This window comes from Periplaneta americana, chromosome 9 (genome assembly GCF_040183065.1).
Source record: "Periplaneta americana isolate PAMFEO1 chromosome 9, P.americana_PAMFEO1_priV1, whole genome shotgun sequence".
NCBI lineage: Eukaryota > Metazoa > Arthropoda > Insecta > Blattodea > Blattidae > Periplaneta > Periplaneta americana.
The window spans coordinates 56535509-56556870 of record NC_091125.1 but is presented as its reverse complement, the minus strand read 5'-3'; the positions used below and the strand labels follow the sequence as shown (position 1 = coordinate 56556870).

Sequence of the window (21362 nt, the reverse complement as noted above, 5' to 3'; positions counted from 1 at the left end):
TACTGGAAGCTGATAGCTGAATGAGAAATAGCCGCGCCAAAGACAGAGGATGATTATGAAGCAATGCGAATATGACGGGAAATCGTGTAATTGAAAGGAAACTACAAATCTCAACCTACCTCTAGCAGATCAAACTCTGGCACTGTTCTCAAAGAACGATTACTCTTATCAATGTATGGTACAATTTCCCTCCCCCGTAGTTAGTGCTAGAGCACGAGTTCACCATTCTGCCTACTTGAATTCTCTCCCGACATTTTGATGTACTAGACTGGAGGATATCTCTTAATTCTTGAGTCCTCATGTATCCTCAACTTTTTTTCAGTATTAAACGACCTCCGGTTTGCCCTCTCTGAATACAAAAAGATCAATTTTCTATCTTTGTCTATTTCTGTTTCTCTGAAACTTTTGCAACAAAAGTTATTTTGATCCTCATTCCAGAGTGGTTCTCCACTAGCAATGTATTTCGCGTATACGCACCAAATGGAACATGAAATGTGACCAAAAATGATCTTCACTAGGATGCAGAAAATTCAAAATCTATAATATGTTCGTAACTTGCAAGACTCTTGTGGGATGGTGAACTGAAAAACATCAGTGGTAAAATCTTCGACAATGAAAGTGGAAATAAAAAATTCGACAGATGCATAGCTTTACTATGTTACAGTTTTACGTAGAACTACGTGTGGATAGTGCGAGAAATGAAACAAGAAGAATGCAAGAAGAATAAAGAGAATATAAGAATAATAGGAAGACAAGGAGAACAAGGGTGATATTTGGAGAACAAGGGACGGAAAAGAGAACAAGGAGAAAGTATAGGCCATTTGTTATATCGTGAAACCCACCTGCGCGTGAGGGGAAGCAGAAAATGGGCTGAGAAGGCTCCCTCTCTCGCTTCTAATTGCAGCTAACGATTCATCGGAAGTCAAACCCGCGACCTTCCGGCTTCCAGTGTTACGCCTTAACCGCGAATCTACTTCGCACCACAGAAAATTAAAATAATTTGAAATAGCAAAATTTGAAAGGCATGATGCATATTACGTTAATAAAACCGAAGAATTTATATAACATAAACTGAAGCTAACAACTTTTTGTGTTTTTCAATTGATCTAATCCTTACAGCCGCACTATGGCCCTAGGGTCTACTCAGCCTCTAATAGACATGAGTACCAGGGACATTTCCTTCTACTATAAGCTACAGCGTACGCATGCATTTGTTTTCACGAGATAACGAATAACCTATAAAGAGATAAAGGGAAATGCTAGGACATAGATGTCCAATTGTAACTCGTACGAGGTAACCCCTGGCGTGAGCAACCCGCAGCGCATGTTCTTTAAGGTCGTTTTCCCTATTTTTTGGAAAGTTATTGACATTAACAGAGCATGTTTGACGTGCAATATCTCCTGGTTCTATAGACGTTTGGACACCCATGTGCTAGGAGAACAAACAAAAGACAGGAAGGAGGAAAAGAGAAGGAGAACAAGGAGATGACAAGGAGTGCAAGGTTGAGGATTGCATTTTCACGTGACTTTAAATTCCCAAGTCTCCCCATGCCTAGTGAGGAGAAATACATAGTTACAGTCAAAAAGAAAATCCTAAAAAGTGGAACCGTGTAAGAAAGAAAATGAAGATACTGTTTCAAAATAGCCGTTGGCGACACTTACCGTAGCCCATTTGGGGTCGATTGGCACATCGAAACCCTGGAACACGTGCACCATGTAGGGTCTGATGGCGGTCATTCCTGACCAGTGCACGAAGAAGAAGAACGGTATGACCAGTGTGAGTGGGCGTAGTGTGGGGGGACGCAACAGATCCCGCGCCGTCTTCATGCAGTTTTTAACTTTTCCGCGGTGTGGCGCTGGCACTCTGGGCCTTTCCGGTTTGTTGAGCAGTGTGTTCGCTGCTTCAGAGGCTTCGGCGGCCCTGCGGTTCGTCTCCTCGTTGTAGCGCACAAGTTGTGAGAATTCTTCTCGCACGGCTTCAGGTCGCACCCAGCCTCGCAGCCAACACAGAGCCCGCTCAGCGTCGCTGTTTCGCCCTTTGGACAGTAGCCAGATCGGAGCCTCCGGGACCTGTGAACAGCGCCTTCGCGTTAGATGATTTGTTAGGCGCTTCGGTAAAGCGGGTGGAGTCACTGAAGGCGTCTGTTATTAAATGTAATGATATGATTCACGCTAACAGAACATTTTCGAATTCTCGGTAGTGAAATTGTATTATTTTGCTTTAAGGAAGGAAATGGGTGAATTTTGGCCATTTTTCGAGGAAAAATATATTTTTTACAAAAAAAATGTATTTATATGTTGGCCAAATTTTATCAACCCAATGTTTCCCAAAATTCATGCTTAATTATATTTCACAATTACAGATTTTCGTGACATAAAATTGACTTTTAAAGTAATTTTCCACACTTTTATTTAACATTCAAATACTACTGCATAGGCTACAACAAATTTCATGATAAGAAGTTGATATTTTTACTACATTATTTGAAAATTATGTTTAACAAAGATATATATGAGGCTTCGCCATCCTCATTGAATAAATAATCAATTTCTACCTATATGTAGTCAAAATGTAGACCAGATACCTATTATTGGAGAAAAATCTGCTCCGGCACCGAGAATGGACCGTGACCTTTCAGCTATGCGCGCTGAGCGCTCTTTCCACCTGAGCTATGTCGAGACCCGTTTCATATATTAACAGTATTCATTAAACTGTTGTCGAAAAGACCATAAAGTCATTTAAATATGCGCTCCTGCATACCTGACATATGTCTAAAATGCAGATAGTAGGCCATTGATGATACAAAGGAGGAGAGTTCGGCCGGCACCGTGAATCAGGTCTTGGCATAGCTCAGATGGAAAGAGCGCTCAGCGCGCATAGCTGAGAGGTCCTGGATTCGATTCCCGGTGCCGGAACAGATTTTTCCCCAATAGGTGTATGCTTAACAAAACTTAAAAAGTTTTTTTAGGCTAAAGTAAATATTTCCTGAATTAAAAAATGAAATATACTATCCAGGAACAAAAGGAACATTTTTAAACTGAATGGATTACGTTTTCTTTAGGTCACCCAAACATACAAAATTCGAATTATGGCTCTTCTGTTAAATCAAGTACGTATCAAATATGCTATACATTTTTTCAGACCTCTAACTTATATTTTGTGAAAGTAGATACATTTTGAAAACGTATTTTTTTAAATTTAATAACTCAAAAACTTTTAAACTGATAGCCTACTAATGTAACTTAAACTTTTGATACTGTTAACATGGAAATATTGTGAAATATTCCAATGAGACTTGGAATGTCTTAATATTTAATTAGAGCAATTTGGAGTTCATACAATGTAAACACAATTCAAATTAAAACAAACAGTACATAGTCTAGAGACATTAATCAAGATATCAGACAAGTCATCCTATTTAACGCATTTTTTTTAATTTCTGCATCGGCGATATCTTTAAGGAATGACAGAAAGCTTTAGATAAATATTTTATTTTACGAGATGTACCTTTAAAAGGCAGCCTATGCTCTTCCCAGATAACCAGGCTGTGATTGCAAATTCGTAAGATAATTTACAACAGGCAACATTTAAATTATAGACCCACAATATAGAAAAAAATGAATTTTTAAAATTTATGTTCATAAAACAAAAGTATTGGGCTTTATAGGCACCTAACATACGTTTATAGGAACAAAACTCAGAATAATAGAACAGTCTTTAGTTTTAACTATTTAGGATGGAAAGTAACATACACGAAAATTAATTATGTAGAACATAAATTAAATACATTTAGGCAATTAATAGGCAGTCCTGAATGAACATAATTTTAAAAGTAGCCTTTGCCCTGATGCAATTAAAAAATACAAAATTATGTTTATTCCAGTGTTAACATATGGGTATGAAAATACTCGTAATGTGGAACTTTACATTAAACAAATTCAACAAATAGAGGGAGCAGAGATGAAATTACTCTAACTTTAGCGGAATTGCAAAAGTAATGAAGATGTAAGAAAAGAACTAGATGTAAAGAATATAATATCTAAAATAGTACAATATAGACAAAATGCTTTACACATATCCAATGGCTGGAATAACAGAATACAATCACAAAAATATAATTACAAATCTATTGAAAACGAAATGTTGACAGACCTAGAAAATGCTTGGAAGAACATTACTTTTTAAAATGAAACAAGACTCTGTGAAAAGGTAACAGATCAAAAGGCCTAATCTATGTAGTTTATGATAATTGAAACTATCGAAATGATATAGCTCGTGAGTATTAATCTAAAATTGGAATTTTTATAAGTATATATATTTTTTCTCTTATACAGTTGTAGGCTATTCTGTGAGAAACATGCGTGCTTTATATTAAATTCCAGGTTTTCGTGTTCAAGCCTGGCTGAGGGTGAAACATTTTCAAAGATAATAAAAACCATGAAGACAGCTTTCATCGGAAGCGATAAAGTTGAAAACATATACTTTTTTACTCTTAGAGAGTTATGTTTTTTTAATAATAAGGCCTCAGACAAAATGTATCAGACTCCTCTTCAGGATATCGTAAAATTTAACTCCGCGGTTCATCATTCTCACGTATTATACTAACATCCAAAATAACGAATAGAACGTATTCTCACCGAAAACATAGAATTCTTCTATACCATTTGTATCGTACGATCATAGCGATGAGCGACCTTTATCTTAAGATAAATTTGCTGCACACTAATATGATACGATCTTTGGGCGAGAGACATTATTTCAAATCGGTTGCAATCATAATCTCTTAGAGTGAAGATGATATGCTCTGCTGGTCTCTTCGCTTAGTAGGGTACGAGAATTAAAGAACGTCCCTTAATACACAATTATCTTACTATAGATGTTGTCATCGTACTGGCGTGTACGTGTTTAGTCACTTCAACACCGTTTAAGGAGCATAAGCGATATCTATCATTTAAAATAATTAGAGCGTAGGATCTCTTACGACCTTTAGATATGTATCGTATTGTCCTGCTGTGCAGCCCGCATTAGACTAGCAAAATCCAAGACGATCTTCATCGATCATATTTATAAATGTTGACATGATTGTCATTTTTCATTTTACATTTTTCTTTCTATCCATCACATGCAGTTTGATCCTAATAAATTACGCTAGTTGTGTCACAGAGACTCCTATCATGAACAATTTCCTCTATATATAGCCATTTATTGTCACTATTAACGACTCGGCATCATAGTCCTAAGTTAAAACTGGAAGTGTAACTTTTTAACATTTTACTTTTACTTTTTCCGGCTGTCTTTTTTAGCTTCTTATATTTTTCACTTAAGCGGTTAGGTACAGCTGACAGCAGTAAAATTTTGGAAGTATTCAACATTTTTTCCACCATTACTTTATATTGTACAATAATGAAAATTATATGTGTAAAACACTGTCCTTCTGCTATATGACTTAAAAAATCTGCTATATGATTTTAAAAAATTATTTAATTTTTTTTTTTCAAAATTCAGTTCACTGTGAAGTGATGAAGCGTTTCCCACATACCTAAAAAACTATCCAACATTCTGTGATTAAATTTTTTGTATATATTTATGCATGTCATATCTACAATATGATGCAAGATCACTTCTCTACCTTTGATAGATTGCCTGATAAAATATAAATTCATTAATAAGTTGTCAAAAATGAGTATTTTCTTCTAACACAAAATATAAAAAAAAAAATTATTTATTAAGGGATGTAGTTGATATTGTAAACATGAGTTTCAGCAATAAAATAAAAGAGAGAGGACATGAAAAAGTGAACAAGTTTATGAGTTATGAGGGAAACGCTTCATCACTGCACAGTGAACTACCACATTATGGAATTTGAAAAAAAAAAAAATATATATATATATATATAATTTTTTAATCGTCAAAATATTTTTTCATATAGGAGAAGGACAGTGTTTTACACATACCAATTTTCATTATTGTACAAGATACAGTAATGGAGAAAAAAAATGTTGAATGTTTCCACAAATTTTACTGCTGTAAGCTGTACCTAACCCTTTAATCATTTCTCTATATTTGAAACCGGTGACCTGTTATATTGTTTTAGATCTTATAATTGAGCATATAACATTTTAAATGTGCTAAGTGCCAAAAACAACTTTCTGAGATATTGATGAAAAACACACTGCGAAATGCATGTTGAGATACCTACAACACCGTCTTTTGGCGCACGAATGAGTCACTTACAGTTGAGCTACAATAAAGACAATTTAGTACGATATTCTCATATCGATGTTCCTCCCTTACATTGAATGAAATTAAATTTGAAAAATTGGCACATTTAGGATATTAGGTCTTCAATTTTTTTTAATATTTAATCCTTTATGACGAACACTTAGGAGTGTCTTCCTTTTAGCTTTTAGCTGTTGATTTTCTAAAGCAAGACGCAAGATTACCACTTAAGACAAAGAGGTCAAAAGTACAGTATTTACATCCTGTTCATATCTTAGAAAGATAAATCTGAACATATCTAAGCTTGGAATAAAACCTGCCTCTTCTAGATTTGTAGCTAGAAACGCCGACTATCCAACATTCAAATTAAAAGAAATGTACATAATTTTAAAATTATAGGCCTGCTGTAATTTTAACATAAAATTATTTTCAGAGAATCTGACGCTGCACGTTCTACTCCTATGTTAAGCATGTTAACCAAAACGGTTTGGTGACTTGCATATTACATGGCCGAAGCTCGTTTGTGGCTATTATTAAATGCAATTCCACAGACGTCTCATGTTATACACTTCGTGGATTGCGTCAGTGAGTTACGTCATGCGTGACAATTGTTCGGCATAAAACTATTTCTTTGTGGTATGGTTTCATGCAGCGAAATGTTCGACAAATCTTAATTCGATGCTCGTGCCAGGGCCAACCCATGTTACAAGTGTTTACAGTAATTAGCTGTCATTTTTCGAAGGTAAAGAGAATGTGGGTTGGTCTGGTATGTTTATCGTTTTCTAATCATAAAAGAAAAATCGTGACTGTCTACAATGCCGTGCAGTGGAACATAACAGTGGAGAAATAAGGCTCTCGTTTCAAGTGTGTATTCAGAGCTTAAGATGTTATCTTTTCTCTCAGTGTATAGAAAGCAAGTGCCTTTCAATGGCAGCGTGTGCTCACTTTAACTATTTCGCATAATGCAGATGTGTAAAATTACTTTTTTGAAAGAAAATATCTTTTAATGACAGCCTGTTGCCAATTATTAATATCTCTTATATTGAATTTAATTCAGATCTGTAGTCACTGGCGTAGCTCAATCGGCAGAGACGCTTTCTACTGATCCGGAGCTGCGCTCGGACGTGGGTTTGATTCCTGCTTGTGCTGATTACCTGGTTGGGTTTTTTCCGAGATCTTCACCAAACATAAGGCGAATGTCAAGTAATCTGTGGCGAATCCTCGGCCTCATCTCGCCAAATACAATTGGTGCTAAATAACCAAGCAGTTGATACAGTGTTGTTAAATAACCGATTAAAAATGCAAATATGTAAAAAAGTTTTACGGTACCAAAATATTCTAATTCTCCGCTTTAAAGTATCTCTGTCCAAATATTGCTCATTGAAGGCCTCTTTCTTCCGCGGTCTCATGTACACTTTGCATCCAACGTTTTTGCTGTCTTCCATCTCCTCTTTTCCCGATTTTAAACAATTCTACCTACTATGCCTTGTTTATTTGGAATTACTTAGTCTTTAGAATTGTCTTTTATGTGATCTCTTTACTCTATTCTGGTTTTAAGATTAATGTCTTTAATATATCATGAGCTATATTCTTCCTTAAGGGCTCTAAAGGGCAGAGACTTAACGGGCACATCTGTAGACTTACCTCAAGGAGGTATGTCTGAATTGGATGATTGTCCATACACGCTCAGACTTGCCTTCCAGACTTACAGTTCATAAAGAAGTCGTACGAGATCATTGAAATCAAGAATTCTCCGTGGATAAATGCGATCACTCGAGAAATACTATTCCTTTATGTTCTACGTTCATAGAAACGCGTGAAAATAGCTTCTCAAGTCTGTACTTCAATAGCTTGCCGCCATTTCGCTATAGAACTTCTTAAAACGAACAATGACGAAATCTCGACCAATGTTCGCAGTATAATTGGTTTCTTCTTCTCCTTTTCTTCTTCTTCTTAAGTTTCTCCACTCTTAGCGGCTGCCTCTTATTTCCCAATGCCACTTTTCTCTATTTCTCCATTAATCCTCTTCCAATCCTTTATCTTCCATAGTTTTTGAAACTCCTTCCATCCATGCTTTACATGATATTCCCCTTTCTCGCTTTAGATCATTCCATTGCTTTCTTTGGTAGTCGCTCATTTCCCACCTGAGGATGGTACATGTCCGTACCATCTCAATGACTTTGCTTCTAACTTCTCTGTAACAGTTTCTACGGCATTCATTTCTTTCTTAATCTCTTAATTTCTGATTTTTTTTGGCCGCTTAATTTGGAGAGCGCTACAGTCGGAAAATTTCAGGCAGTCGCAGAAGTTTGGAGACTTATCTCAAGGCCAAAAGTCTTGATACTTTTCGCCCAGACACGAGGATGTTTGCCTGTAGATTTAGGTTTGCATAGACATACCTCCAGGTATGTCTTTGAGTGCATGGGGCTCTTTACACTTGACTTCTAGAAATTATTCTCTTCTGAAGGAAGATTCTCGCTGACATAGTGTCTCGTACGGTGTAACGTCGCTAACACATAAGTCAGAACAAAGTCTGGCACTTTAATTTATTGAAATTTCAATCTGATTGACAATAAAATCAATGTAAATACAACATTCATAGCAATATGTCATTTGGAAATGTAAAGCGTATTTCTTACGTTAGTAACAATACGATCCACGTTTAAAACTATAAACAAACTGGTGCACACCTTTGGAGTAACGGCCAGCGCGTCTGGCCGCGAAACCAGGTGGCCCGGGTTCGAATCCCGGTCGGGGCAAGTTATCTGGTTGAGGTTTTTTCCGGGGTTTTCCCTCAACCCAATAGGAGCAAATGCTGGGTAGCTTTCGGTGCTGGACCCCGGACTCATTTCACCGGCATTATCACCTTCATATCATTCAGACGCTAAATAACCTAGATGATGATACAGCGTCGTAAAATAACCCAATAAAATAAAAAATAAACAAACTGTGCAATACAGTCAATGCAAGACAACCTAATTCCTAATTACACTGCTTAGACAGATGAGTTCCATCATTTAAGTGGCACTATGAATACCTATATTTGCATTTACAATTGATAAAATTGTGTAATATTTTAATTTACAGCATTTAATTTTAATTTCTGCCCATTAGTGTTGTTATATATGGCATTCATTCTTCAAACATAACTAAACATTCTATATCTAGGTGATCATTTATTATAATATTTGTTATTTTACTTATTAACTAATTTTTTTTAATTGTATGCACTATACAGTATTTTGGTGGAACTTCCCAAATGCTACCTACACTGTTAATATTTTATTATTATTATTTATTTTTTTAATTATCAAAGCTTCCTCAAATTAGAGGCTGCCATTAGACAAAGCATACAGAACAATACAAGAACAAATAGATAATGAGAGCTAAAGGAATAATTACATTAAATTTAAATTGTACAGTTGGTTGTTTACACCTATTACTATGTACTTACATTAGTATAATCATTATTCCAGAATAGTTAGTAAAAAGATGCTATTAACTACGAAAATAGTAACTTACAGATATTGCAATGAAATTAATATTTCATGATTGGATAATAATTTTACTAGGCCGATAATATAATTTATTTAGTATGATGAGTAGATAATGAAAATTTAAGCTGTCTACCTTACACGTTTCGAGAGAAAATGTGGCGAATGTGTAACAAATTTAATTTTTATAAATTAAGTATAAGACGAAAATGCGTAAAAATTTATAATTTTGAATTGTAATCATTCAAAATGGCACCAGCCACAAATTCAGGATCGTTGTCCTATTGTTATGACAACATAGCAACAGCCTACTAAAGAAATACATTTTCAGATTATAAAATTACAACTAAATACAGTTTTTTTAACAGCCTAACTATAAAAAGGAAAGATTTATGATTTTCGTTCAATATAATCAGGTAACAGCAATCCATTAATTACTTTTATGTCTTAAAATTACATAAAATCTATAAAATATGTATTATTTCTTTGAGGAAATGTCACAGAATATTCATAATCATCATCTGCACGGATTAGCCCCCTGGTCTGTTTTCAGTTTCACAAAGTATTGCTTGATTTTAAAATTATTCTTTTCAGCGTCTTCTAGGTCTGCAAACATTTCATTTTCCAATAGGTGTATAATTATATATTTGTAATGGTATATACTCGTATGTATACCACTTGTCTCTGTATTGTACTATTTTTTCTTATGTCTTCACTTCTTTTGCAATCCAGCATGATATGGACTGTCCGGCTATTTTCTTCGTGAAACTAAGGATTAAGATTGTTTACGTGGGAGGAAACTAGCTTGTACAACCTTCAACCTGGAGGACGAGAATTTTTAAAATGTAAGATTTACGTAACGATATTTTCAACTCCATACTGCCAGCTGTCTCTCTTTTATATTTTTCCTGTTATTACTGCAGTGTAGTAACAATTGTACAAACCTGACTGAAGTATATAACAGTGACGATGGGAAACATAGCGTTAATTATGGCTACTGTCTTCCAATACGTGATGGTGCCCAGCAGATACTCCAGGAAGAATCCAGACTGGTACGATATGCCTAGAAAAAAAACACAACAGGTCAGGGGCCTATCATGTATGACTTTTACATTGCTAACTTGCAATAAAAGTTATAGATTTTCGATATCCAGTAATTAGGTTGAGAACTTTCTTCAATTTTCTAGATACTAATTGGACATATTAGGTCAAAATCAGCAGAATTTGTCAACAGCGACCGTCTCTCTCTCTCTCTACATTAGGCTTATACATAAACACCAGTTACTAATACTTATCGGAAGATCCTGATCATCTGATGAGCATGACGTAATGGCAACTCTTAATACAACAAAGAAGTATCAGTAGGCAAAGAATTCATTTCTGGTTTCAATGGGTGAAAATTAAATTAAAGCATCCTTGTCAATTTTTTAAACTTCAAAATACAGTGATCAACGCGAGGAACAATACTGACGTAAACCTCTGTCGATTCCGAAGGAGGATCTAGCCTTCATTCAAGTTGTATGGCGGTTGTAAAAGGTGCAGTTTTCTGTTGGGTGATGCGGAATTAATGGTATTATACCAGTGGTAATGAGAGTATCCGTCTTCGTTCACCAGAAACTCTCTTGGATTCAAATGATTAAGGACACGTTACTCTAGAGAATATAGGCATTCTACCGGTGTGTTAACAAATTGATAGCCATCGGCGTAGCTCAGTCGGCTGAGGCGCTTGCCTGCCGATACTGAGTTGCGCTCGGACGTGTTTCAATTCCCGCTTGAGATGATTATCGAGATTTTCCCTAACTGTAAGGAAAATTTCAGATAATCTATGGCGAATTTTCGACCTCATTTCACCAAATACCATCTCGCTATCACCAGTTCCATCAGTGCTAAATAACCTAGTAATTGATACAGCGTCGTTAATTAATCAAGTAAAACAACAAATGAATTATGTTTATTATTAGTTTCCATTAGATCCGAAGTTATTGGGTTCAAATTCGGCCGACAGCGGTAAAAATCCTTAACATAGCTTCTTCCAGAAGAAAAATCCTTAACATAGCTTCTTCCAGAAGAAAACCCCTTACCATAGCTTCTTCCAGAAGAAAAATTCTTAACATAGCTTCTACCAGAAGAAAAATCCTTAACATAGCTTCATACGGAAGAAAAATCCTTAACATAGCTTCTACCAGAAGAAATATTCTTAACAGAGCTTTTCCAGAAGAAGGGAAGTAAAGTTTCGAGTCTCTTGTAAAGCAATAACGGCATGTAAAAATACGTTAGGCTATCTCTCGAGTAGGATCCCGGAAATATTTACCGACTATTCCTCGTAAAAACAAAACTCTGATAGTTATCATTCTCGAATGAAATCTTGTCAATAGGAATGACGAATTTTTCCTTGCAAATTTCCTCACCTATGAAATGGATTTCTCCATGTTGTCAGACTATCTGATACCAGGAAGATTTTCATCAACCATAACTGAAGATTTTTTCAACCAACTTCTTCGCAATGTCTGTGTATCTGCGCCATAAAATTCCACATGCCAAACAAAGCACTACTGTCTTCCTTAGTTCTTTTTCCAAAAGTCGGCAGGAAATGCCGATTTTCCTATTAAAAGCTTTCTTTACCATTTCTATCCTCCTTTTGACTTACTGGCAGCAGCTCATGTTACTACTTATGGTACACCCGAAGTGTTTAAAGCTCTCCTCTTGTTCTACTGTCTCATTTCTAATTCGCACCGTTTACCTTCTTCATTTGTCTTCCGATAACCATGGTCTTCGTCTTATTTGGATTTATCTTCACCCAGACTGTAAACTCTTTGGAAAGCCAAATGTTAGTAGTTGTGTACCTGTCAGTTGTAGCTGACTTCTGTGTAGTACGAAACACTGTTCTGTTTTATTTGACTGCTGGAATATTTATCATTTTGGTGTGATCAACGCTAATTAATCAAATAACTGTGATTGCCTATCAGCAAAGTCGTAAGCAACCAGAAATTCTCGAATGAACGCGTGTCTCTTTGTGACTAAGGGCTAAACACTGTGTATGAATGACTGGACACCACTGAGAGTACTTGTGGGAATAACAGTGAAGGCCCATAGCTTCAGAGGTATTTGTTTTTGAATTCATGTTTTTACAATAATAGCTCTTTAGTTCTTTTGGTGAATAATATCTATCGTACCCTTTAGCCTACATGAATATTTGAGGCTGATTAACTCTGCTCACTAAGAATATACAAATGGGTGCAAGTTGGAAGGTCGCGGGTTCGATTCCCGATGGGGTCATGAATTTTTCCATTAATCTAATCCTTCCAGCCGCACTATGCCCTGGGGTCTGCTCAGTCTCCAACAGAAAAGAGTACAAAGGACATTTTCTTGGGGATAAAGGTGGTGGACACGAAGGACTGACACCTCTACTGCCATTAAATGCCGATTGTCTCCATAAAGATAGCTTAACCTTTCACCATCCTCTGGGCCGACTTCATCTGTCACGGGGTTGACTTTTTTAATTAAAGGAAATAAAGAAGAGAAGGTAGGGGAAATTAAGGAAGGATTCGTCTTAGAAACAACGACAATAAGACACTTGAGTAAAGGCTTTACGATAGAAACGATAAAATGCAGTATGGGTATATATAAATATTATACAAACCGCAGAGAAGAGATAATATTAATGTACAGTATACTAATTACAATGTTGATTTTTATCATCGTGTTTGTAGAACAGAGAATTTGTTTTGATAACGTAACCGGAAAAATTCCTGGATTTTAACGTTTCAGAATATTCAGCTTAAAAGTCTGCTTTGGACTGATTAATAACAAAAGTTTTTTCGTAGTATCTCGAAGCTAAATTTAATAGCTAGTCAGATAGGCTACCTATTTCTGAAGCTCGGTTCTTACCTGCTGTCCCGGCGAGAATGCCCCTCAGCTCGGGCTGACTTATTTCGCCGTAGTACGTGTTGAGTGGCGCCTCACATAGACCGATGGTGATGCCCAGGATGACCTGCGCAGCTGCGAGCTGCTCGAAGGAGTTTGCAGTGGCCACGAGCACCCAGCCCAGCAGGAAGGGTGCGTTGACTAGCATCAAAGACCGCTTGCGGCCCAGAATCTGCACCAGCACGCCCGACACCACGCTGCCCGCCGGCTGGAAGATGTAAGGGATGCTGGCTATCCACGAAGCCTGGGCGTCCGACAGCGACAGCGGGCCCTCTGCGCGATGCAGCTGTGCGATGGCCACGGTGGAGAAGGCCAGGGTGATGATCACGTTCAGCGCCACCAGGTTGCATGCCATCGTGGCCAGCACCTGCAGAGCAACCAGTCATTGCGTTATTTGATATTTCACATGCATTTATCTACAGTATATTTCCTTCCAACTATTCCCATTGAAATTCCACCGTACGTTTGGCTTATAGTTGGTCAAAAGAGAGTTCAGATTTGGATTTAAACTAAGGCTGATCAACCGTTGGAATTCTGAAGAAGCAAAGTCTACTTTGAAAATAAAGAAGTGGCTTGAAGTAAATCTTAGTCAGGTACTTCCTGCTCTACTTCTGGGTTAATAAGTTCGATTCTTATTCTTAGAATGCGTCCAAGCGTGGGTTCAAATCCCGTTCGATGTATGACTACGTCTTCCTTCTCACTAGGTATGGAGGGTAACTTTGGAATTGTTAGTCACATAAAAAATGAAACCACCTCTCCCTGTTTCCTTGTATTCTCTGTACTCTCTTTGAATTTCTCTTATTCTCCTTGTTTTCCCCTTACTCTCCCTGTATTTCCCTTGTTCTGCTTGTATTCCCATTCTCTTTGTATTACCCTTGTTCTACTTTCATTTCCTTTGTTCTCCTTGTATTCTACTTGTATTACCCGAACTCTCCTTGTATTCCCCTTGTTATGCTTTCATTCCCCTTGTTTCCTTATATTTCCCATGTTTTCCTAATCTTGTTGCTCTACTCTCATTCCATTTGTTCTTAATATATTCCGGTGTTTCTTTTTGCATTACCCTTGTTCTCCTTGTCTTACCCTTATTCTGCTTGCATTTCTTGGTTCTACTTATATCCCCCTTGTTCTCCTTGTTTTTCCCTTCTTCTACTTGCATTCCCTTTGTTATCTCCTTAATTTCTTTGTTCTCCTTTTATCCCCCTTGTTGTCCTTGTATTCCCTTGGTTCTCCTTGTCTTCCCCTTATTCTGCTTGCATTTCTTTGTTCTACTTATATCCCCCTTGTTCTCCTTGTGTTTCCCTTTGTTATCTCCTTAGTTTCTTTGTTCTCCTTTTATCCCCCTTGCTGTCGTATTCCATTCGTTCTCCTTGTATTCCCATTGTGCTCATTGTATTCCACTTGTCCTCCTTGTCTTACCCTTGTTGTCCTTGTTTTCACCTTGTCCTCCTAGTGTTTCCCCGTATGATGTAATTCTACGTAAATATATCCAGCTTTGTAAACCTATGCAACTATCGATTTTTACAGAGGTCTTCTTCACATGTAAGGCTAATGTCAGGTAAACTCATGGTGAACCACTTCGCTATAACCAATTACACGGACGCTAGGTAACTGCATAGTTGATCCAGTGTCGCTAAGCAATTGAGTTAAAGAAATGATTACAAAAATGAAAATAATAGTCTCGAAACTCCACATAGAAGACAACAACAAATATCCGAGACGAGTGGCTATAGCGCGGACTTTCCAAGCGTGAGATCGGAGTTCGAATCCCGGTATTGATTTTCTATGTTAAAGATACGTGTTCGAATTCAGATGAATCCAATTGAAATTTGAGGTGGATAATGGCAATGTTTAAAAATTATTTTCTCGGAGTACTCCCATTTCCTATACTATAATTCTAACATTTTTCATTCATTATCATCTTATGATCGACGGCAGATACAGAAAATTACTTATGCACACACAATTTCATATGTTTACAAATATCTCGTCAGTAAATATGGTGCAGTATTGTAATTGAATCGGTGAGTGGAAAAGGGGTAACATTCCAAAAAATGCGAAAATAAACTGAGATAGCAGAATTGTTCATATATCATAGTTCTACCTATTGAGCAGGAAAGGAGTAATATTCCTATCATCCTAATGCCAATAGCATGGACCCGTGTTTGGAGTTGAGTAGAAGAACGGTAACATTCCAGGAATGTTACTTTTATTCCACTCAATAGTGGAACACTATTGTGTTAGTTTTCATATGGTATGCTTGGAGCGTGTCATACACTGTAATAATCGTTTCGTTTCTTAACTGTTTTAATACTTTGTTATTACAGATGTTCCAGGTTATGTTTGATCAGACGTGTTATGTCTGAAAGATTTGGAAAATAGTTTTTGAAGTTAGTGTCTTTGAGTAAAAAACAACAATGTTAGAAGAGGAAGATAATGAGCCAAGAAGAAATAAAGGAAATGTGAACAAAAATGCACATACAAAAGAAATGGAGAAAATCTCTAGGAGTAGGGGAGAAGAGTTTGCAACTTACAAAAGTGTATTAGTCGAGACATAAAAAAAAAGGGCAAAGACTGTAACTGTCGAAAAAAGATGTACAAATACGTTTTCAAATGTGGAAAAAGAAACAATCATAAAAACAGTGTTCAATGGTCAGCCAAAAAATGAAAAAGATGTTTATTTGATGGGCTTCTTAAGTAGGCAAGAAATCGCTAGGCATCGGCCAGTGAATGGAAACTCAAAAGAAAACACGTCATCCTTTACCTTTTATACAATGAAAGGTAATGTTCGAGTTCAGGTGTGCCGCAAAGCTCTTATAAGTCTACATGCTAGTTCAAATAACGCAGTGAGTCGACTAACTACTCTTAGAGTCCAAGAAAACACCAGAAGATGGTCGAGGAACGCATGTAAATAGAGAAAATATTTTACCAGCCTTTGTAAATGCTCAAATTGATGTGCATATTGCATCTTTTCCAACACACACATCTCACTATAACTTACCTAGATGCAGAGTTATCTATGACCAAATGCATCAGTTATTTTTAGAAAAACATCCACAGTGTAAAGATGTAGTGAAATATGAATATTATTTTCGATACTTCCACGAAAATTTTGCCTACAGATTTGGACGACCACAGGTAGATGTTTGTTCTACCTGCGAGGAGTTCAATACTAAAATAAAATCAACAACTCTAAATGAAGCTGCAAGGCGTTCTGCTGAAGTTGATCTTGTAGTACATAAGCGGCGGGCCAAAAAATGTTATAATAAACTTCAGAGTGTGACAGAGTTGAGCAAAAATGGTCCAAAAGTTAGTGATATCGTTTTTGATTTTATGAAAAATTTGCCCCTGCCTTTGTTACCAGTTCAAGAAATGTTTTATTTGAGAAAACTTTGGTATTATGTGTTCAACGTCCATGACCTGAAAACTGGACAATCTATCTTTTATAACTACCCAGAAGGACAAGCCAAGAAAGGACCCAATGAGGTGTGTACATTTTTGCTCAATTTCATTGAAACCTTCGTCCCACTGGATGTCGAGATTCTTCATGTCTCTTGTGATGCATGTAGCGGGCAGAACCGCAATCACACAATGTGCAGGCTGGTGCTTTCTCTTACAAAGAAATTCACCAATATTACCCTGTAAGAGGACACAGGTTCATGCCTTGTGACAGGACTTTTGGCACCAAGGAAAGTGCCATTTACTATAAGTAAATATAGACACAACATCTTCAAACAAGTGGAAAAAGGTTTTGTCCGTTGTTCTGAGTTTATAGACAGCTTTCCTGCATACAAGTTTAAGCTGAGTAAGGGGAATGATGCACCAGTTCCAGATGTACTCGTACAGGCATACATCAACAAAGTTGCAATAAAGAAAAAGAAGATTGAAGATGTAGGAAAAATACTGCAGTACATTCCACAAGAATATCTTTCTTCTATGAAGCACGACTAACTTGGCCTACTGATGATGCCGAAGAAGGTGCAGATGATGATGATGATGTGTCAATGTAGGCCTATATGTATTCAAATTGTATGTTTTTTTTCAAGAGATTTAGTCAAATTGCGTTACGCTATAAAGAAAACATACTAAGTGTTCAAAATATTTCTGTTCACTTTAACCAATATCACATTTGACTGGAAGAAGGGTAACATTCCCAAACTTTAAACAGTCAAATCTAAAAAAAAAAACAATGTATATATTAACAAACAAATATAAAGGCTGAGATACTTGTAACTAGTAGTAAATGTGACCCATTGTAAGTTTTTTGATTAAAGTAAAAATAAAGTCACAAAACAGTTTTTTTTCATTTTCTCGAAAGCATGATTTTGGAATGTTACCACTTTTCCACTCACCGATTCAATTATGGGTTAAGAGTAATTAACAGCAACACAGTGTGATTTTAGTTGGCAATTTCTACTGGTTAACAGAACAAAACATTCGGTGGAATATGAATTTTACAGTAAAGGAAAGTCGCCATGACCATCATAATCGTCATACTTACTCGTATATTTCATAATTTATTCAGTTATTGTCTGCAGTAAAGGAATTTAGATTTACATAACCTAATTTTTTATTGGATGTCAGGCTTCAACTTTACCATTCATTTACGGCTTCCAAACTCTTGAGAAGTCATAAAATTTTAATTCTGTTTGCTTGGAAATCAAATTATCTCATTATCCTTTTATCGTTCAAGTTAAACATGTTGCTTGTTTTGCATTTACCATATATTTCTTATTTTATGTAGTATTTCTCTCTTTTCTGACAATTGTTAAATATTTCATTTCGTTCGTTTGAAATCTGACCTTATCTCCTTCATTTGTTGTCCATGTTTCGATTACACGAAATGATTTGCTACTACCTTGTAATACATTAATGTTCCTAATTTAATTTTGTGAAAATATATTTATAACATTGTCTATACAATTAAAATGTCCTATGATCTCTAATTGGTTTAAAATATATTGATATACGACGAAGTGACTTTCTCTGCCTTTACTACTGTACCTTAGGTCATATATGTAGTATATTTTCCACAGAATGTGATCACTTTACGTAAGAATGATAGGCCTATTATTCTGTTTTGTAGCCATTTTATATAGGTTGACTACGTACTTACGTAGATTATTGCAATAATTGAAATAATTACTTGATTATCAGGAAGTACAAGGTTCAGTGTGAAATGCTTTCCATTAAAATTATGTGACTCAAAATAGAAATGTTTATGTACCGAACAAACATTGACTCAAGCAATAGAAATGTTTATGTACCGAGCAAACATTGACTCAAGCAGTAGAATGACTGGTTACCAACTGGAAAATTTAATGGCTAATTGAATTCCTCTGTTTACATTACTCTCAGGGATAAATAGCAATAAATTGGTTTACTTTAATTCATCTCGCGTGTAAACATTTGATATTTTCATTATTTCACAATATATATGACACAACATTCAGTGATTTATTGAATCGTTTTACGAAATAAACGCTAAAATAACGTCAATAAACGTTTACTTGGTAATAAATCCCGGATATTGATTGTTACTATTCATCCGCTCTGCCTTCGTAACTTAGAAAACGTTTTGAGTTTAGAATTTAGACATTACAATTTTTCTCTTTCTTATCCACATTTAATGTTTTGTCTATTTTTCAATTATTCATAATCCTTCACTCACTTCTCTTCTGAATTCCTTGTTCTCTCCGTAATTTCTCATATTTTACTTCCTTCTTCTTTCTCCGGTTTCAGTTACTCTTTTCTTTATACCTATTTTTATATTATTTTTCTTCCTTAATCTTCTTTTCTTTCCCATTCCTGCTCTTATTTCTGATCCGTTTCTCTTCTTTCTCAGTTTCCACCTCAACTTGATCCTCCTCCAATTATCTTACTCTTCGCCTTCCTCATATCCTCTTTATTCTCCTATTCACTTTCGTCTTTCTTCTCCTCTATATCTTCATATTCCCTCTCTTCCACCTCTTTATCTTTTTTCTCCTCTATCTCTTCGCCTTTCTTCTCCATTTCTTCTTCTTTCTTCTCCTCCATCTCTTCACCTTTCTTCTCCTCTACCTCTTCACCTTTCTTCTCCTCTACCTCGTCATATTTTTTCTCCTCTACGTCTTCACCTTTCTTCTCCTCTACCTCGTCATATTTTTTCTCCTCTATCTCTTTATCTTTCTTCTCCTCTACCTCTAAATTTTTCTCCTCCTCTAATTCTTCATTTTCTTCTTCTCTATCGCTTCATTTTTCTTCTCCTCTACCTCTCCATCTTTCTTCTCCTCCTTTTCTTCATCCTTTTTCTCCTCTACCATTTCATCTTTCGTCTCCTCTATCTCTTGATCTTTCTTCTCCTCTCCCGCAACATCTTTCTTTTCCTCTCCCTCTACATCTTTCTTCTCCTCTACCTATGCATCTTTCTTCTCCTCTACCTCTCCATCTTTCTTCTCCTCCTTTTCTTCATCTTTTTTCTCCTCTACCATTTCATCTTTCGTCTCCTCTATTTCTTGATCTTTCTTCTCCTCTCCCTCTACATCTTTCTTCTCCTCTCCCTCTACATCTTTCTTCTCCTCTACCTATGCATCTTTCTTCTCCTCTACATCTTCTTATTTTTTCTCGTCCACCTCTTTACCTTTCTTCTTCTCTACCTCTTCATAGTCCCTCCCTTTTACCTCTTCATCTTTCTCCTCCTCTATCTCTTCATCTTTCTCCTCCTCTCTCTCTCCATTTCTCTCCTACTTTTCCTCTTCATCGTCTTTCTCCTTCCCTTCTTCCTTTTTCCTCTTCTCCATCTCTTCATCTTTCTTCTCTTCTACCTCTTCATCTACCTTCCCCTCTACCTCTTCATTTTTCTTCTTATTCTCATCTGCCTCTTCATCTTTTTTCTATATCTCTTTATATTTTTCCTCCTCAACCGATTCATCTTTCTTGTGTTCTATCTCTTTACCTTTTTTTCCTCTATCTCTTCGTTTTTCTTTTCCTATACATCTCTTCAACTTCTTTCTTTTCTACCCATTCATCTTTCTTCTCTATCTCTTCATTTTTCTCTTCTTCTCCATCTTCTTTCTCTTACCCATTATTTCTCTCCCACTTTTATCATTACCTTCTTCCTCTTTCACCATTTTTCTCCGCTCAGCCTTCATCTTTCTGCTTTCCTTCCCCTTTATTTTCATTTTCTCCTTTCCCTTAGGTCGTTCTCGGCGATCTAGTGGATAATCTTGTTAACCTTTGTATCTGAGGTTGGAAGATTCATATCCAGTCCAGAGCGATGGATTTTTTTTTTTTTTTTTTTGTAAAATACTCAGCATGGCTTTCTCCGGAATAGAAGTAGACAGCTTCCAGGTCCGTGTCATTGATCTACGGCACGTAAAAGAAGCCCTGTCCCTGAATGAGACTCTCTAGGAAAAAATTTACCGGTCATTTCTCGTCTACGTCAAAATATGGAAGCATGACAGTGAGCTCTTGTATGTGACCTGAGCGGGAGAAGCTTTTTCTCTACCTTTCGCCTACAATCCACACTATAATTCTTGGTCCATATCCGGAAGAGTTTTACGTTTCACATTTACGTAGCTGATTATAAACCTTTATTCCTATTCGGGATAACATATCAATATCATCAACAACAAAACGGACAATAGTACTTTCTGGACATGTAGTATCGAATGTTGAAACTTTTCTTTGCACCTTTAATGTTTTTCATTTCAGCAGATGTATACTGGTTTGAAATGCAATGACAGTAA

The 21362-nt window shown here is 36.3% G+C and overlaps 1 protein-coding gene across 1 annotated transcript in view; it reads right to left on the bottom strand.

Moving 5' to 3' along the window:
- The window catches only part of LOC138705943 (facilitated trehalose transporter Tret1-like), a 221755-nt gene that overhangs the window by 2042 nt on the left and 198351 nt on the right, over positions 1-21362 (bottom strand). Inside the window, exons 3-5 of the mRNA XM_069834750.1 lie at positions 13603-14005; positions 10659-10777; positions 1663-2070 (exon numbers count right to left, since the gene is read on the bottom strand). Of these exons, the coding sequence (XP_069690851.1) occupies positions 1663-2070; positions 10659-10777; positions 13603-14005 (930 nt within the window). The remainder of the gene's footprint in view (positions 1-1662; positions 2071-10658; positions 10778-13602; positions 14006-21362) is intronic.